Raw genomic sequence first — 20,544 nt, 5'->3', positions numbered from 1 at the left:
CTGACAAGTTCTAATATTTCATGAATTATCTTATCAAAATATATCGCCGAACATTCTAAGTGAGACTTCATTAAAATATTCTTAAGTGATTCGTTGATCACCAGATTGTTCACAAACCAAATGCAATGAAAGTATTAGGTTGGAAACTTACATCATTTATACGTCTAGATAGACTGTGACAGCTGTGAAATCGTCAAAAAAAATTGAGGTTAACAGTTAACCTCTATTTTGAATAATGCACGTACACTAACACAGAGTGACATACAAATTGTGAGTACGTATAAGATGTAGCTTGTCACGCACACTAAAGTAAATAAACCTGGCCTGGTTTCATCGGTTGTCTAGCAGCGAAAGGCTCTATCTAGATGTATAAATTATCTAAGGTTGGAAACAGGAAGAGATAGATATTACATTAGAGGAACAGATAGATATTATTATTATGACATAACATTGTCAAAAATATTTATAATTTCTAAATTTCTCTAGTTCCTCCCTAGTTTTCACTCCTTTTATAAATATTTTATATAAATTATAAATACAATATTAAAAACAATTAAATTATAAATATCACTAAGTTCTTATATTTAATAATTGAAGTTGTTTTATCTGTGTATGTCCTTTGCAGTCTAACAGCAGGTTTTATGAGAAAATAAATCTGTTTAGTTTTAGCACCGATCATTACCGTTACAGTCCATAGACACACACTCAAATCTTAGTAGTCTACTGTGACAAGACATTGGCTTAATTGTGGTTTGTATTCCACAGAAGCCACATAAAAATAGAATAGAATAAAAAGGCCAGAGAAGTCTGAAGCGTAGGGTCAGAAACGAGATTCTCAGATTTTTTCGAGAAAAGAGTTTTTTCTGAATAAAAAAAAATCAGAAAAGCGGAAGAAACGGTTAAAAAAATATAAGCATTCATTCCCCTGGAAATGATTGTTTAGAGAAACATTAACTTGATTATTTTACAACACTATTGTAAGTTGTGTCTTTTTTCTAACCATAAAAAAACCTTTTCACGTAAGTATTATAATAGTATAATATTAACATATATAACTTCATATAACGCATAATAATATCATATCAACCCACGGAACTAGAAAATATATGTATAAAATAGAATAATTATCCTGAGGGAGTACATTTTCATTTCAGTCCATTTACTTGATAGTGATAATAAGTAATAAAAAATAACGACGATAAGGACAAACAAATTAGAACTTATCTTAACTTAGCCTAGCTTAACTTAGATACATTAAGAATAAAGTATATTTCTAAATAATATTGTACGCGTATCTTTTATATAAACATAAAGCTTAGGACCGGTATTGTTTCAGATACATCTCAAGATTGACGAACGGATTGAAGACGGCCGTTTTCAATAACGTATCTCTAGTTACGGATAGACTGTTATCACCGTTTAATGACAAGGTCTAATCAATCCATAGTTATGTCCAATATACTTTATTAGTTAAAGTCCAATGCTATCTGTCGATAGGTTATTGAAATGTAAGTAAGTGTAAAAGGATATTTTTGTCTACCTCTAGTAAGTTAAACTTAGGATAGATAGGTTATTGTAAACGGCCGTAGATGTAGACAATAACTTTATAATTAAATATTCGACTTTCGAAAATATCGAAAATAAACAAATATGGCGGCAGAGTAATATGCCGCTAATAATAAAATATTTTATTGTCTATGAATGGCAAATTAATTGGCAAAACTAAATGATTCTTGAATATTGCCAGTGTCGTCGATAAAACTATTAGTAAGTTAGTGCTGCCAATAATATCAAAAGTTTTTTGTTGTCTTTATCAAATCCAGGATTATACCACGGACTAGTAAAAAACTAAGAACTCCGTGTCACCTTACATAACAGTATAGCACCAAAACAAGCCGATTAATGTGTAAATACATAGCCACACGCACACACTTACACTACTACATGCCGATAGGCGGCCATTATGAGAATTGTCATCGTCTGTGACAGATTAGTTTGCGTCTCAATAAAATATTTTAAGAATGCCGTCGTGCGTTGTGTAAAAGTGTAAAAACGATACTTTATAAGTATTTGTGGCCATATATGATTATTTAAGGGAGAAAATTGTGTAACTTGTATCCCCCGTAACCGCAGACACACTAGAATAACGGTGCTTCACTTGCAAATATCACAGCGCGGAGTACTTCTTTTTTTACTCGTCCGTGGATTACATACGCATTTTACCCACGGACAAAATATCTATCGATACATTATGATACATAAATTCAGCCAAAGCAAATAAGAATAATTTAATGTAATATAACTAACATGAGAAGTAGTGTTTAGTAATAGATAGTAAATTAAAAATTTGTTACTCCCGATAGTTACGAATATCCCAAAAAGGACACTAAAAGAAAAGAAATTATTAATCTTGTCTTTTTCGGAAAACTGCCAATTACTTTTGGTATATGGTGACGGGTAATGAGATCTTCAGTTTGTGAATCTTCAAAATGTAACCAACGGCAATGGTTCTGGAGACGAGGTCGGTTCACTGTCGCTTTCTTCATCAGACTCACTGGCGAACTCCACCTGGATATATTATGCCCAATATAGTCGGATACTTGTCGGATGACAATAATATCTATGCGTAGGTAAATTGGAACTGATGGTATAGTTTTGTTACGTCAACTGCAGCTGGTTACAAAGAGTATATAACTTAAATCTCTGGAAGTAGAATATTTAATTTAATGAAGTAAGTATATAACTTAAATCTCTTTGTAAGAGGAGCCTAAGCGAGAGAGAGAGAGACTATTTTCCATACAACACTTTTGATCCCAATTCAAATTAAAATGCAAATATTTTTATTCAAACTAGGATTTAAAATCACTTATTGAACGTCAAAAACTACCACCCATTCGAAATAGTATTCCTCAAACTTGAGAAGAACGGGTGGTAGTTTTTTACGTTCAATAAGGCAAAATCAAAAAACTTTATCCAATTAAGCTTAAACAAAGCGCTTTTGAAACGTCACTGTGTCACTACATGTTTCTTTTAAATTACTGACTCTACTCGTGAGAAGTGATTTTATATCCTATTTAGAATAAAAATAGTTATACAATTGATTTAAGTTTTCTTCAAAATATAACTAACATTCGAGTCTCGTGCCAGATTTTGGCGAGACAACACGTCCTGAGGATGCCTCGTGTAGAGGCGAAACACGTGTCGAATTGTTTCAAAAACAAATATTGGCAGAATTAACACTAAAGAAAACTTAAATCATTTGTATAATTATGGATTTCCGCAAACTAACGCCTAATTCATTTTTTATAATATTTAATATTTTTTTTTTTCATAAAAATAGTTGTATTTTGCTTATGTTCTTATATATATGGGCGAAATAAAACATAGCTTCTTACCCACGGAGTCACTCGACGTCTTCCTCCTGCCTGCAGGGACCTGGCTTCATTAGCCTGCCAAGCCTGCCAATAAATAAATGCATTACTTTTACTAATTCGATAGATTTATTGGTATTACACAAATTAAATTAACTAAAATTTATGAACGATGCGGGACTCAAACCGGGTTCCGTCCGAGCGCTTTTAGTACCTAACTGAAACAACCGTTCGTGTGACGCATGGTTCGTAAATCTTGGTATGTTTTGTTCAACTTTCAGGTTGTGGCTCCACAGGATACTTTACAGTTGATAACCTGCTCAACCCCAATAGTTGCATATTAGAGAATCGACTTGAAATGTCGCTCTTTACAACAAAAACAAGCTGTTATTTTTAAGTGTAAAAAAAAGTACAGCTAAGTGAATCACTACCGAAAGTTAATTTTTAATTAATTTATTTTTGTATTACATAAAATCTACAGCAGAATACATCAGTTATTAGATTTATACATAGGTACTTATTACAAAACGTTTCCAACGTAAATTTTATATTATTTAAGTTGAGTTAGATTCTTAAATAACCTACATACTCAAAATAGACGCCACAATCCTGGCAAACTATTATTAATCATCATCATCATCAGCCGGAAGACGCCAACTGCTGGACAAAGGCCTCCGCCAAAGATCTCCACGACCTGCCCTACCTTCCTAACCTAATTAACCTACCTAACCCAATACCTACCTACCAACAATGCGTGTTCCGGTACGTGGTCGACTTAGTATTATGAGTCTTGAAATATTTTAGATAGCAATTAACATTCATCTGAAGTCAACTTAGTGATATTTTTCTATCGAGGAAATTCTGTGACATCATGTTTACACATAAGACAGTTGCTTATATATTATGATCTATCATAATATACTGAGTTTTAACATACTTAATATATTCATTTCAACATGATTGATTTTGATACTTATATACACAGTTCATTATATTGCTAAGCAATTAGAGGTAGGGAACGCCTTTGAAAAATACATATGGTGTGTATTCTTATGAATTTTAAATTTATTAAAATATTAACTTATTAAATTTAGATTTATAACTTGACTAAATTACGCCGTGATTTAATTTTCTTATCATATGTACTTTACGGCGTTTTTTATTAAGATATTATGAAACAAAGACCTAGAGCTATTTGTCAAAACTGTACCTATGTTGCACCTAATGTCACAATAAGTTAGCTTAAATATAAATAAGATATTCCAGAATTAAATTTGTTATTCAAAAATTATTAAATTACAAAATAAAAATTAAATACCAAAGTCTTGCTTAAAAGCTATTTAACACTGTGCCTAAACTAGGCTATCCTGTATTATGGCGTACGAACATAAAGGTAAATTGAAGATTTCTTAATTTCAGAGCCTTTTTTATGGCGATAAGTCATAAACATAGCTGGTTCTGTTGATCTCTTTAAGTTCGATCAAGTTATCTTTTATCTAGTACATAATATTTGATAGATAGACTCTAAAACGTAATAATAAAAACCATCATTATATTCACCTGGTAGGCATCATTGAAGGCGTGTGCGAGTGAGAGGGCTAGAGCGCGCGCTTGTCTCCTTCTAGCGCACACAAACACATGCACCACGTGAGTGTCGTTACTCCCTCCCGCCGTTTTCCCCTCCACCACTGCAAACACCCTGGCATTCGCGGCGTCCGCCGAACAATAGGAAATCCTGAAAATATCGTATTAAATGCCAATGTAACACCAAAACAGTAATAATATATTATAGGAAAATAAGTTATTGGGAGATCCTTCAAAGTTTACTTTCAACTCTCCACAAGGTGGCGCTGTAACACAACAAACTAATATATTTTCTACGAAATGAGCCACAATGAAGCCTAAGCTAGTCAACCTCATATTATAAAGGTGAATGTGAGTTTGTTATGTTTTTGCGTCTTTCGTTATTAACAGAATAGCATGAAATTTGGCATAAACACGTATGAGTAGAGATATGGTTATATTGTTATATATGGTTATATATTGGGTAAAATTGTATGCTTTGAGCTGTCAAACGATTATAAAAACGAAGTCAAAAGTCGAGTTTTACGTAAAGTTTGAGTAAAGTCTAAGTACGCACTATAGATGTCAGCCAAGTCCTGTGCTCTACAATTGTATATGCTCACGTTCTCAGTTTTTGCACGCCTCGAACGCTAAGCGGCGAGGTTGTGCTTTATAACCGACCTGTCAAGGTCACACGATTTCCACACTTTAAACTGCATATTTTTTTTCTATTACTCTTAGACATTATAAAAAGCACATCAATATACAGCTGATACATTAATGAATAATCCTGATACTTTTTTTAAGTTGTCGAATACGTATTAATATAAAAAAAAGTTCATTAAAAAAAATTATCATGGACGTCCATTAGTCAGTCTGTGGTTCAAAAAACGGCGTGGTACGGACATCTCGAGAACGACTTGACGAAACGACTTAATTTTTTTTTTTTCACAATTTTTCAGAATTAAGCAGAGAAGGTTCCTTTTGAAAATCACTGCTGTATGCCTTCTCGTTTTTTTCTTAATATAGCGTGAGCGTTCGAGGTGTGCATTTTTGAATTTTCAAATTTTTTCTACTCTAGCACTAATTGTGGATAGCTGTAATTGACTCTCTGTCATTATCTTAAGTATCATTTAAGTTTTTTAAGCTCTTGGTTTTCCTAATAAATTTTCATTTATTAGGAAATATTAATGAATAAAGATACGAGGTTAAAGGTAAGGACAGAAATTGTGGTTTTAACTTATCTTAAATGACGCAGTAGAGGAGTGTGAAAACAGGTCGACATTAATGTGAGAATCCAATGAAGAGCACATTCTGTGAAGAGGCGCGCGAAACACAATATTGGTTCTAGGAGTCGGTAGATTGAAAGTTCTGTGCGTGCGTAGAGACCTGATATGAACATTGAATGGCACAAGCTCGAGGAGTATGATGGATAACGCATCATAAATTGTCCATACCTACAGGTTACTGTTATAATTAGAATTAGGTCTTAGGCTGATATTTCAATAGAGCGTACTTACACTTTGCTCAGACTTTACTCACGTAATACTTTGCTGACCAACTGTACCGGACTGTTGCAGTGGTTGATGCAATTAAGACCAGATCACCTAAGATCACTTAAGACCAGTAAACCAAATAAATAAGTTATGATCCATACCTGTATATGGAGACACTCATCACATTCTCTTGAGAGTCTGCATCAGACACGATGATGCCCTTGGAGCTGATGTCCAGGTTCACCTTCTGAAGCTTCTTATTTGATGCTGAAAAATTTATAATTGTATCTTAATATATACGGAATTCACTAGCGTATTCACAAAAAAAATATATAATTCCGTCGTGTCAACGAGTTGATGAAGTTGTTAAAATAAAGATACATGGGTTGTACTACAAGTTTATTTATTTATTGGAGAAAAAACAATTACAACTGATTATAAAAATATTTAAAAATAAATAATAAAAATTAAAAATATGCAATCACAGACCTAAAAATTTCTCACTAAGCGCTAAATGTTAAACTAATTACTAAAATTGTGAAAAAAAAACGTCTGTTCAAATGAATATCTACCCCCTTAATAATAATAGTCTAGCAGACTATTATAAATAAATTAGCAACTTAAAGCATTGCTAATTCTCACTCTGTCTTCTTCTATTGACCTATTCAGAATGAGAAAAAACACTCCTAAGCGGCTGTTTAAAGTTAGCGGACCATTATGAATAAGGGGGCTAATGTTTAAACTAGTTTTATATATATAAATAATCACAGAGAACACAAACTATTGTAGAAAAAAAAAACAATACAAAATGAACAACAAGTTGCCGGAATTAAAAAAAAATACTATAAAATATGTTCAAAAATGAATTTGTTGTTTTACATTTTTTAAGGTAATTTAAAAAAAAATCCCATTCCGAGGTAGTGAAATCGGACACACCTTATTCAATACTTATTGCCAGCCTCTTCTGGTAATGAAAACCGTTGACCGCGTCTACCTTAGACTCTACCAATGAATATAATGGGTTTGAACCGCTCTAGCTCTAACGACAAGAGCCCTACGAGTTTTACGAAAATCAGTAGTGCTGTGAAATGCTGGCTTTGAAAGCCACGGCCGTGTCACAGGTAATCCTGAGGCGGTGACGAATTTCGTGCACTGCACAGGAACTCTCCAGTGGGAGGCTCCTTTGCACAGGAAGCCGGCTAGATTATGGGTACCACAACGGCGCCTATTTCTCCCGTGAAGCAGTAATGTGTAAATATTACTGTGTTTCGGTCTGAAGGGCGCCGTAGCTAGTGAATTTATTGGGCAAATGAGACTAAACATTTTAGAATTCAGAATTTTTGGGTTTTTCAAGAATCCTAAGCGGCACTGCATTGTAATGGGTAGGGCGTATCAATTACCATCAGCTGAACGTCCTACTCGTCTCGTCCCTTATTTGTATAAAAAAAATTAGGCCAATCACAATTTAAATACGTTCTTTCTCGGTTTGTTTTTCTATTAAATTCTGGGAGTGTTTTGTGTACTAAATGTTTTTCTATCTTATTTAACTTTCAACTTAAGTAGAGTTGAGTACCTATTACGAGAGCACATACCTTCGCATATATTTTTGTACTTTGGTGAAGATACCGTGGTTATATTAATTCATTATTTTCGTGATATCAAGATTATTACCATATGTAGGTATTTATTTACTCGCCAACTTACTCAAGTACCTAAGTGTAAACTATTCAGTTGCTTGTTGCATTACTGCATAAATTGAAGGGGCACCTATTGTTAAGTGATCACCACCACCAACATTCTCCTGCACTCCAGTAGCGCCTCTAAGAAAGGTAGACGTGCTTTTTATGCAGAAATTAATGTCGCATCGTCCTTGAAACATCTCACAAGGGATTTGATTCCATAATGTGGTTAACGTTGAAGAAATTTCCTAGAAAACTGTACACATCGCGACATATCGATGCATCGAAATGATGATTATACGTTAACCCGCTTACTCTTAGCTGTGTGCAGAGCGGAGCGGACAGCGAGTGCGGTGGCGGGCGCGGAGGCGGCTCGTTCGACGGGCGCAGCACCCGCGTAGCGCACGTCACTCTGACCCCGCCCTCCGTGAGCCTCTCGCCACCAGCCTTCTCCCTCACACTCAGCCAGCGCCCATTCCTCACTCAACTCTGTCAAAATATATGATAAGAAAAGAAATTTAAAATAATTTACATATTTTCGCATTACCTAGCCTCAAACTAGACAAAACTTGTACCAAAGTGTATATACTTAAACAATTTGTTAAGCAGTTGGCAGAGCACTGGCACGGAACGCCAGAGGTCGTGGGTTCCAGTCCCGCATCGTTCACAAAATTTTATTTTCAATATTTATTTGTGTATTAATCCTAGAAGTGAGGGTTATCACTTTAAAAACATAACAAATTGTTCTGATTTACAAGAGCGACATCTCAAGTCAATTTCCTAATATGCAAATATTGGGGTTGAGCAGGTTATCAACTGTAAAGTAGATCCTGTAGATGAAGCCACAACCTGAGAGATGAACAAAGCAGAGCACTGACACGGATCGCCTGAGGTCGTAGGTTCGAGTCCCACATCGTTCATAAAATTTTGTTTTCAAATCTTATTTGTCTGGCCATAAATACTGTTACAGTTAAAAATAAACAAAATATTACATTTGAATTTGGAATCTGTAATTTTTATATGATTGTTCATTGAGTTTTCTCATTTTGGCGCCAATACATTGTACAATATTTTGCGATATTAAAATGGAGTGGAGTGATTAAGAGAACCAAATCGTTGTGATTACATTATACAAAGTAGGTATGGAGTATATTGACTTAAATATCTAAAAAGAACTATAATTTTTAATCGAACATTCTTATGTCAAAATATAAGCTTTATAAAAAAAGTCGGTGGGCTTTTAGTTCGTTGAAATGTCTTCTTTTAGATAATGTATAAAAAAATACATTACTGTCACGGACTAGTAAAAAAATAAGGACTCCGTGTCACCTTACATAACAGTGTAGCGCCAAAACAAGCCGATTAACGTGTAAATACATAGCCCCACACACACACTTTCACTACTACAGGCCGATAGGCGGCCAATATGAGAATTGTCATTGTCTGTGACATATCAGTTTGCGTCTCAATAAAATATTTTCAAAATGCCGTCGTGCGTTGTGGTAAAGTGTAAAAACAATACTATAAAAGTATTTGTGGATATACGATTATTTAAGGGACATAAAATTGTGTAACTAGTATCCCCCGTAACCGCACACACACTAGCATAACGGTGCTTCGCTTGCTAATATCAAGGCGCGGAGTCCTTCTTTTTTTACTAGTCCGTGTACTGTGGCAAATGTTCGGAAAATGTGTAAGAAAAACACGCAATAAATGAATCAATTACGTAGATATTGAACACTGCAGTATTGAACATCGTTGACACGCGTTGATAAGCTAATCACAGCAGCTACACTCATATTATTTCCCTCGCTGACATTTATTGCGATCATCTTGCTATTAATTATTATTTATTATCAATACAATTACGCATTTTCAACATTTCTTGCGACTACTCTAGAAATATTATTAACGGCCATAGCTTCGCTTTTATTTCTTAGGGGTAGGATAGTGTGGCAGCTGTGAAAACGTCGAAAAAAGTTGAGGTTGACTGTTAGCCTCTATTTTAAGCAATGCACGCACACTAACACTAAACGACATATAAATCGCGTGTGTAATACGTAGCTTGTCACGCACACTAAAGTAATAAACCTTGCCTGTTTTCATCGGTTATCTAGCAGTAATAGACTATCTAGACGTTTAGGTAAATCATCTAAGAGTAATAATTTCATTATCATGTTTTACTAGTGAACCCGACAGATGTTGTACTGTCGTCTTAAATAATAATATGAAAAATAATTTGAATAATCGGTCCAGCCGATTAGAGGAGTACACTAGCATACACATGAGCAGGAGAATTATATTATATAGACGGAATTGAAAATCTAAACCAATCTGAAATTCACTGGAACACACAAAAAAATCATCGAAATCATTCTAGCCATTTAGGAGGTAGTTCTATACCATTCTCGAATCCACCTGACACACAGAAGGTTTCATTAAAATCGGTCCAGCCGTTTAGTTCAGTTACAACAGACGCACAAAAGAAATATATATATTAAGGCGCGGACTGACTAGGATTGTAAATCCTACAACCAACCCTACAATATTTGTGTTGATCATGTGGTTAAGCTGAAAATGGGGATTTGTTTTTTTTTTTATTCAAAATTTACGAATTAAATTGAAAAATTGTTCGGTTTAAGTTTTAGAAAAGTACTAATTCTATTAAATTCTTTAAAATAAGAATGTTGTTATAGCTGAAAATTCGGAGATTTTTGACCCCAAAGTTTATTTTTGGGAAGCAACTTCAAAATTTTTTATTGAATAATCCAAATTATATATAAATATTCTATTCGATTGAAAATTTCCTTTAAGTCCTTCTTTGTGTACTGCATTTTTTGCGTCGGAACATTTTCATTGCGTTATGTTGTAATCGACTCTCTAAGAAACCAAGTTTTGTGGATATTGAGATATGATAAACACGACTTGACGGGCAGACAAAATATAAATCTAATTTCTCGTCGCGTGTGCTTTTCAAAGTAAGTCAAGTGCCAATACTTATTACAGAGCTAATGGGTTGTTTCGTAAAAGCTGCGTAAGACGTGGAAATCGATCACAGTAATTGTAGGCCTGTACGATAATATAGCTTTCTAAATAATATGCAGTGTTGACAAATGTCTCCAGAAGATAACCAAATTTAATATCTCAATACACATTTCGGATTCAGTTTCTCTACTTGGTGGTGGTAAACATCTTACTAAAACTTATCCGGATCATGCTCAAATTCTGGTTGGGCCTTTTTGTAATTTCTTCCTCTTTTATGTACCTAAACAATTACCCCCTTATTCATAATGGTCCGCTAACTTAAAACAGCCGCTAAGGAGTGTTTTTTCTCATTCTGACTTAGGTCAATAGAAGAAGACAGAGTGAGAATTAGCAATGCTTTAAGTTAGCAGACTATTATGAATAAGGGGGTTAAAAATTCAAATATTATGATATATGATTTTTTATTCAAAATACGATATAATATCACTTATTGAAAGTCAGAAAGGTTAAATGTTGAGGAAGACTTGAAAAGAACGGGCTCTACAAACACACGGGGCTTCTTTTTCCAATAAAAATATGGTTACAATGTAAAATCGAACAATAAAATTTATTATTAGTCTGAGGGCGGTCGCTCCATCCCCAATATGTGGTATCATTAAGTAAGTATTTTATGTTATAGTAACCTTTACCACACAAATATTTTTTAATAATTCTTTTGAATTTCATAATACATTTGTTTTTAAAATTTCTGGTATCTTGTTCTTAAAGCACATACAACGCCCCACAAAAGACTTACTTACTCAACTAAGCCGAGTAGTGGGCATGATAAGTTTATGTTTTTCCAGGTGTTAACATTATAGTTATGGCAGTTTCTAGCCAATTTTTAGTTATGAGCCTATATACATATATAACATTATCAAGAATATATTGAGAGGCAACAGTCAAAATGTTTATTTCTTTAAATTTTTCTCTCAATTATTCATTATACGATCTAGTACTTGCCCGTTTATTCTTTAGGACCTAGTTTATAAATAGCGCGAATAGCCTTCTTCTGCAACACAAAGATGGTATTGATATCGGCAGCATTGCCCCATAGCAATATATCACACGACATAATACTATGAAAATAACTAATGCTAACTAGTCGCGCCGTGTCTATGTCGGTTCATCGTATATTTTTTAACTGCGTATGCTGCAGCACTAAGTCTATTAGCCAAGCCTTCAATATGTGAGCCCCATTGTAATTTGGAATCCAGTAATGCCAAGAAATACAGCAGATTCCACCGATTTTATCACCTCTCCATTTAGCAAAACACTCGCATTTTCATTTTTGACGTTTGGTACGGTAAATTATATATATTTCGTTTTCTTGCTATTTAATATTAGGCTAAACCAGTACACGATATCAGATAGAATATCGTTTACTACGCCATGCATTACCTGGTTTCTTTTCACTTCAAATATCAGTAAAGTGTTATGTTTTAATTCAATAAGGTTAGGAAGATTTATGTAGATAAGTAAGAGGAACGGTCCAAGAATAGACCCTTGTAGTACCCCCATACTGAGAGGAGTCCCAGGACGCCTAAGCCATTCCTCCTGCCATTCACGTCGACCTTCTGAATTCTATTGTTTATGCCATATTGACGTATCTTCCTGACCAACGTTGAAAGTTGAACACAATCGAGGCCTTACATAAATTACAGAAGATACCAAGTGCATTCTGCGATTCTACCCAGGCATCAAAAATATTCTTGATTAGATTAGACACTTGCATTCGTTGTTGAACGTCGCCTAGTAAAGCCGAATTGTTTCATATGAAGTAACTTATGAGAGTTAAAGTAAGTAACTATTTCACCTAATCTTATGTTTTTCAAAAATTTTACAAAGGATCGGCATAAAAAAAGACACAGGATGATAGTTATTCGGGTCAGAAGTGCATCTCGACTTATACATTGGTGTAATTTTTACTATATTTCGGAAGGTCAGGAAACACGCCATGTTTAATACAATTATAAAAATCTCGGCAGCATAGTAATCACGCTCGTCACCTTAAGACGTAAGAATTTAAGTCTCTTAACTTGGGCTTCCCGAGAGTTTATGCAAGTGGACCTCCAGCTTCCTCACTGGGTGCAGCATAAAGGACAGGACGATACAACATGGGTACCTTCAAAAAAAGTGCGTACACTCTTATAAAAGGCCGGCAACGCTCCTGTGATTGCTCTGGTGTTGGAAGAGAATGTAGGCGGCTGTAATCACTAAACATCAGGTGACCCGTACGCCCATTTGTTCTCCCCTTCATAAAAAAAGTCTCATCATGGTAGTTGCAATCAACAAGGCACCAATGAGGTACCACGGTGGTACTGGTATGTAATAAATGGAATTCCACCTGTAAAATGAAAATCGGAGCTATTTATGGGGAAAAAAATACCGTACGGCTACAGCAAAATACTTAAAGACACAAATCGTTTGTTTGCCAATAAGATTATACCAACGACTCGAAAATACACACCCTCTGAATACAGCGAAATTTGCAAATTTTATTGGTGATAATTATTGTTTGTGTGAATATTATGAGGAAAATCCCTTTCCGAATTGCAAATTTATTGTCCCTTGATATTATCTAAGAGTCAGTCAAAGCAAAACACAAATAATGAAACCACACTCTTATAAAAAAGAAACTTCATTTAAAACGATACAACTAATTAGTAACTGCGTAAAAAGCGCTATTAAAATATTTGCGAAGTAACACAACATAACCGATAAATCTAGGCCAGACATGTTGATAGTATAATTGGGTCAAAAGTCGGATATTAGGCGCGCGCTGAAAGATCACACCAATTTGAACTTGTAATCTCATTTATTTGTTTGTTTACAATCTTATAGATTAGTTTCAACACGCAGCATCACATTACATTTAACAAATATATTTATTTTGGTTTTTATATGTATATAACTGATTTACTGCTTATTTACCCTTCTAACGAGGGCGACATACTGTGGGGCAACAGTGTAGATAGACACGAACTCTTTATGTTACAGAATAAATGTATTTGTGTGCTTGAAAATATTAAACAAAGACTAAGCTGCAAACCTTATTTTCAAAAACTAAATATTCCAACATTACCGTGCACATATTATATTACACTCGAAATAAGTAAGTTTGTAAGGAAACACCCAAATGTTTACACTAAAATCATAAACGTGCCCCGGCACAACACACCTCGCTATAAAAATAATCTTTTGCAAACTAAAACATTTCCGGTCCCAACCCAATGTCAGTTAAAATTTATAATAAGTTACCAGAACACTTAAAAGCCGAAAGCAATATTAAAAAATTCATAAGCTCTTTGAAGAAGTTACTTTTGGAAAAATGTTACTATTCTATTAATGAATACCTAGAGGAAAAGTTATATTTGAATGTCTGCCCCTCTGTCGTTCATTGCTATGCCTTATTACGAGGTGCATGTGATAATTATTTAGTACTACAATTTTGTTTCGTATCTAAGTCGCATGCAAATATATTTAATTAAATAAATCAATTTGATGGACGATTTTGCGCAAAACATTTTTTTTATGTAGGCTTCCCTTTATTGTAGTCGTCACGTGAAGTAATGCATTTTTGTTATTTATATATCTGTTTTCTCAATCTATATTTGCCATTTAGATTTGTGGTGTCTACTATTTACTCACAGTTTACTACGAATCTTTTTTTACGCGTATCACCAAAGTATGTTTAACTTGCAATACAATATCTAGTCTAAGTCTAAGGGAACGCGCCCGTGGTTCCTTTGGTGTTGTAATAACATAAAATAGTATTTTAATGGGCTTTAGGCTTTGGAAATAATAATAATTAAAAAAAACACGCTAAAGAGCAAAAAAATCTCTTTGGTATTCGAAAATATCCTAATATTAGATAAATCGGTTAAAGGTAATGGTTGAAATTAACATCAATTCCTGCCTTATAGATGATAGATGAAAATTATATAAATTAACAAAAATCTTATTTTGCAAATTGAACAATGGAATAATTTTATCAAATTAATGTATTGTCATCGGTCCTCGATACGAAGTTTGAACGAAATCTGGCCGTTTAAAGTGGATCAAAATCGCGCCCAAAATAGTCGGTTACTAACGAACATGCATACAGGTGAAGCTAATAAAAAACGTGTAAAAAAGATATAATCACGTATTGAGACGCCTTCTAAAACAAGACGTCTTGTGTGTGAGTTCCATGGAAGTTAAACACATCTCAGTGTTAACAGATTTTTTGCCTGCTAGATTATGGGTACCACCACGGCCCCCATTTCTACCGTGTAGCAGTAATGTGTAAGCATTACTGTGTTTCGCTCTGAAGGGCGCCGTAGCTAGTGAACTGAAACTTAACATCTTATGTCTTAAGGTGACGAGCGCAATTATGGTGCCGATCAGAATATTTGGGTTTTTCAAGAATCCTGAGTGGCACAGCATGGGCGGGTCGTATGAATTACCATCAGCTGTCTGTCAACGTCCTGCTCGTCTCGTCCCTTATTGCAAAAAAGGCAAAGTATTGCAAAAAACGGGAGAAACCACCAAAAGTAAGTACCTACTCGCTTCTTTGTTTTCCATTGTTGTATTATTATATTATTTTCAATGTCAGTCTTGTATCGTATCATTCATATCACAACTTCCGTATATCAAGGCCCTTGATTTTGTTGTGTTGAAAACTTTTGTTCTGGATATTATTATAATTTTAGATATTTTTTGTTCCACAAAGATAAGAGACGAGTTGTCCACTCGAATCGGGACTTAAATTCTATAGATCTAGTTAGCTTAGTTTACAGATTTTCGGCAGTTTTCAATAACCTATCTATCCTTAGTTTAACTTACTAGAGGTAGACAAATCTATCCTTTTACGCTTACTTACATTTTAATAACCTATTGACAGATAGCCTTGGACTATAACTATATTGGACATAACTATGGATTGATAAGATCTTGTCATTAAACGATGACAGCAATGTATCCGTAAGTTAAACTAAGGATATTTAGGTTATTGAAAACGGCTGATAATGGAGTAGGATATCGGAGGTTTACTTATTGAAAGTGCTGTTGAGTTAAAACATTTTCTCGAGCGCGTCATGTCATCAATAGTTTGGGGTCAATTCGAAGCGATCAAACCACAGAACAGTTTAAAGAGTTTAAACTTTTACCTATTCTGTGGATCAAACATGGAACGCACGGTGCTTTCAATAGCCGTATTTTCTGCAAACCCAGCATTGATATTGGTATTTCTGTCGCGTTTACTCCACGCTGGAACTCGTGAAATAATATTCGAAATAACTCTAATCTTGAATCTACATCCTTACTTTTACATTGCAAATCAAATCAAAATAACTTTATTCATGTAGGTCCTTATGAATGTCAAAAAATTACTGTTCTTATTAAATTTACCGCCGCTTCGTAGTGTTGAGCTAATGAGAAGATGCAGGAAGAAACTCATTGCCATACTTTTAAATCAACATTTACATCTTCATCTTTTTACCAATAATTTCAGGTACAATATATGTGAGGCATATTTGCATCAGCAACAAAAATACTCAAACATCAAAAACTCAACGCCTTACACGAGTAAGTAAAAAAAAGTAAATTAATACGTAAAAACAAGAGTTTTTGGTAAGGTAAATGCAAATCTATTAATTAATATTATAGATCAATCCACACACACCATAAATAAATAAAACAAAACAATTGAAATTCCAACAATCCAATATTGTTTCTTTAAATTTAGGATGTTTTTCTAGCTAAAAGCTTCTAGACAAGAGATGATCCAAATATTCTACTTTCCTTCGTTAAAGTTCCCGGTCTCCGCCGACGCGCTACAGTACTTTGACATTAACATTTTCTGGGTCTAGCTGATGCAATTCATTCTCCAGTTGAACCATATCTCGAAACCTTTGGACACATTAAAAGTCAGCCCCGCTCTCGGACTGTTTTCGTGCTCTCTGTCTAGTAATTTCCGTAGTTCTTTGTCAGTTGAGGCTATCAGTAAGGTATTGTCGGCATATCTTAGGCTATTAATAACTTTGCCGTTTACTTTTACTCCGACTTCCAACCTCTTCAGTGCTTTAAATATTATTGTTTCTCTTCCAATATATAATTCATGATTTTAATACATGATTACTGATGATTGGAATGTCTCTATCATCTAGCCCAACGTTTTTTAGACTTTCCAAAATATTGTAATTTTTAACGCGATCAAACGCTTATTCATAATTAATAAACTTATAATGAGGTGGATCTGGATTTCTGTCCATTTAGGCATCAAAACATTTAGAGAAACCAGTGCTTTCCCATTCCTGACTGGAATCCAAACTGGCTCTTCCATAGATGTCTCTCACAATGAGGACTTGTTCTCTTAAAGACGATTGCGAGAAATACTTTAAGTATCTACATAGCTCAGACTAATCGTACGATATTCAGCACAATTTTTTGCTTTTGGTTTTTTCAGCAATGTCGTAAGCGTAATCTACTAACTCACCTAAATTGGGGAGATTTATTATAATCACGTAAAAAGAGTTAATGTTGCGTTTAAATATTCTTGTGTTTTCGTTTCAGCTGGTCTCGTTGTCAATGCTCTAATTAAAAAAAATACTACTTACTAAAATCCTAGAAATAAAAAAGCTTTTAATCTTACTGAGAGTATAGATAATATCACACAGGTTTTAATTCCAGTTAGATGTACAACTAAGATCCTAAAAAAGTGGCTTCGCGTCCGTCTACCATTCGGAGAGGCACGCGTCCTCATAGCCTCGATCGCACCGGACATACACTAACAGGGAACATAAAAACATAAACATTACTGTAAATCGTTCAAACACCTCTTGATAAACGACTATTGGCTTGTTATTCTTTCCGGGTATCATAAAAATATTGATAAGTAGAGAGCAAGAACATCAATTTAATGCAAGTTTATTGATAACAACTTGAAAAAAGACAGCGTGCAAAATAGCAGTTGAGTTAGACGAAAATAATGTAAAGTTGCATTGATTCTAATTGCAAGAAAGAAATCATGTTAGAAATAATCTCTAAATGCAATTAAGCAGATTAGATAATTGGTGATGAATTTAACGGTAATTTTTATACTTAATTCTATATAATTAATTCGGAAATTTAGTTATTTAAATCAGTCTAGTAAGGCTTAGATGCCTATTGAAGCTTTTTATCTGTTATGTCTATATAGGGTCCAGTTTTATGTACTTTTTATTCGTAGTGACGAAAGACCCAGTCGTTTAAGTAGGTATAATTAAGTAGATTGAAATGGTTGTAAAGATGCAATTCGAGGCAAACTTACATCAGCCACATTCCCGGGTCTTTTAATAGGACTTACTTCAAGGACGAATCAAGTTGTTAAGGATTTCTTAGACAACAAAGGCATCTTATGTGGCTACTTATCGGGTCGTTTTCTTTACCATATCTATTTTCTTTTGTACACAAAACAGGAGTATATCAAGCCGTGTGTATTGTTCTTTTTTACCTCAGATCTCCGACACTCTACAGGTTTGAAACTATTTTCAATCGTAATTTAGATTGATTTTGATAACTTTTGATTTTTTGAGCTAATCAAATCAAGTTTGTTTATGTACATATTTGGTATTATTTGGTGAAGAGGACCAAAGGTAAATGACCACCGGTCATATTTAATGACTAGTATTTTATTGGCGATGTAATTAAGTGACTATAACTAACAAAATATTAAATACCAAAGATAGATCTATTGAAATGATTTGGCGATGAAGAAAATTTAAACATGGGAATTCCTAAAACACTGTATGCTCGCCGCGTATTGGAATTGGCATCTCTCCTTTTTTAAATCTGTTTTGTGGAGATTCTAAATGATCTAATATCTCTAGTTATTTATTCGTACTTGATCCATTTAATTATGTTCTGTATTGTACTTATTCTGTTGCCCTACTAAGTCTACATCTTATACTAATTTAAATTTTTCACAAAAACTTGTTTCAAGAAATGTTAGAAAAAGTCAAACATAAAAACTACTGACTTAAAACATAACAATGAAACTACAAATAAAAAGTAAAATTCTCAAAAAATTTCAATTTAATTAAAATCAGTCGGTGCCAATTTTGCCTGAGAAAAATTTATTAATAATTACGCATATATAAATTTATGTACGTAAAAAAGTAAGTATAGGATGTCCCAGTTATGTTTTCTTTGCCACCAAAATCGAAATACTGAACAGTTTTAAAATATGTGAGTTTTAAAGTTTTTAATTTTTAATGATATAATAAAAATAAGTAATAATATTTAAATCATTTTAACATATGAAAGAAGAAATCATACTATACATTATATTCAGTATATTATATTACTTCCAATTGTCATTAATTTAACAGCAGACAAAACTTTCATAAACTTTTAAATATGGTTCCAGGTTATAATTGTGACAAGTCGTGCTCATATACAGAAAAAACAAGCTTTTTCTATGAACCACTTGTTAAGGCGTGGCGTTTGGAGAGATCTAACTCCTAAGTAATTTAGTGAAATCTGTATACGAGCTATGACCAACTTGACTTGATAATTGTATAAAAAATGTCACGGCGATTAAAAATTTTCACAGGGATTTAAATTTAATTCAAATTCTTGATTAAATTAATACCTACTACTAACCATAATATTAATATAAGGATAAACTAACAATATATATATTATCCTCTTATTATTTTGCATTACTCAATATTATATTCGAACATCTTTAAAAGTACAGCAAATATTCGAAGTTGAATTTAAATATTTTGACTAACGGCAGCTCAACATAAGTGTGGACTTTAAGGCATGCGCAATTGGATGTCCCATTTTATTAATATATGTTTATATTAAGAATTAATCTAAAAGTATTATTTAATGCAATTATTAATAAAATATAGAAACAATTGACTCACTTTTGTGCTTAGAGTTACTCTTCCACATTCTTCTTAAAAGTGTTGTCATTTTATTATTAATAATTATTTGCTGTTTAATAATTCAAACTGGCGGGCTACTTTTCCCGCTCGCGGTCTCAAGTTAACTGCACAGTAGCTTGATACAACCCTTGTATGTAACAAGATTTACAACATCGCTTTTACGTATTAAAACACTATTGATACAACGATACGGTTAAATACTCTACATTTATGTTCATAGAAAATATCTGATTGTATCGGTACAGTAGTATGTCTAATTTGTAAAAATATTATCAAATATGAACGAGTTGTTAGTAGGTGATCACCTCGATAATGATATCATTAACATTGCAAACCGTTACCGAGCCCTATTAATAAGACTCTACTGTTTGTCTGTGAGTCTGTCAGCGGGATGCATATAATAAATCGTTATAGTTATAAATGTAAAATTTTATGAGAGTGTGTACTATGTTTTAAAAGTAAACTATTATGCGATAATTCACACTATTTAGGG

General features: G+C 33.7%; 2 protein-coding genes across 2 annotated transcripts in view; one reads left to right on the top strand and one right to left on the bottom strand.

Annotated features, from left to right (window-relative positions):
* The window catches only part of LOC126966023 (lysozyme-like), a 302,967-nt gene that overhangs the window by 48,973 nt on the left and 233,450 nt on the right, over positions 1–20,544 (top strand). The window lies entirely within an intron of this gene.
* LOC126966016 (low density lipoprotein receptor adapter protein 1-A-like) lies at positions 413–20,167 on the bottom strand. The gene is made up of 6 exons (XM_050809892.1): positions 20,031–20,167; positions 8,425–8,598; positions 6,592–6,697; positions 4,932–5,106; positions 3,396–3,458; positions 413–2,568 (listed from the first exon to the last, which is right to left on the bottom strand). The coding sequence occupies exons 1-6, from the start codon at positions 20,077–20,079 to the stop codon at positions 2,485–2,487; spliced, it is 651 nt and encodes a 216-aa protein (XP_050665849.1). The 5' UTR covers positions 20,080–20,167; the 3' UTR covers positions 413–2,484.

The sequence above is a fragment of the Leptidea sinapis genome, chromosome 9 (genome assembly GCF_905404315.1).
Source record: "Leptidea sinapis chromosome 9, ilLepSina1.1, whole genome shotgun sequence".
In the NCBI taxonomy this organism is placed as follows: domain Eukaryota; kingdom Metazoa; phylum Arthropoda; class Insecta; order Lepidoptera; family Pieridae; genus Leptidea; species Leptidea sinapis.
Note: the sequence above shows the minus strand (reverse complement) of the source record. Positions and strands in the feature narration are given on the sequence as shown.

Coding starts and splice junctions, on each gene's coding strand:
- LOC126966016 (XM_050809892.1), bottom strand. CDS start 20,079: ATGACAACACTTTTAAGAAGAATGTGGAAGAGTAACTCTAAGCACAAA. Junction 8,599..20,030: donor GAGTAACTCTAAGCACAAAA/GTGAGTCAATTG, acceptor ATATTTTGACAG/AGTTGAGTGAGGAATGGGCG. Junction 5,107..6,591: donor ATGAGTGTCTCCATATACAG/GTATGGATCATA, acceptor CGATATTTTCAG/GATTTCCTATTGTTCGGCGG.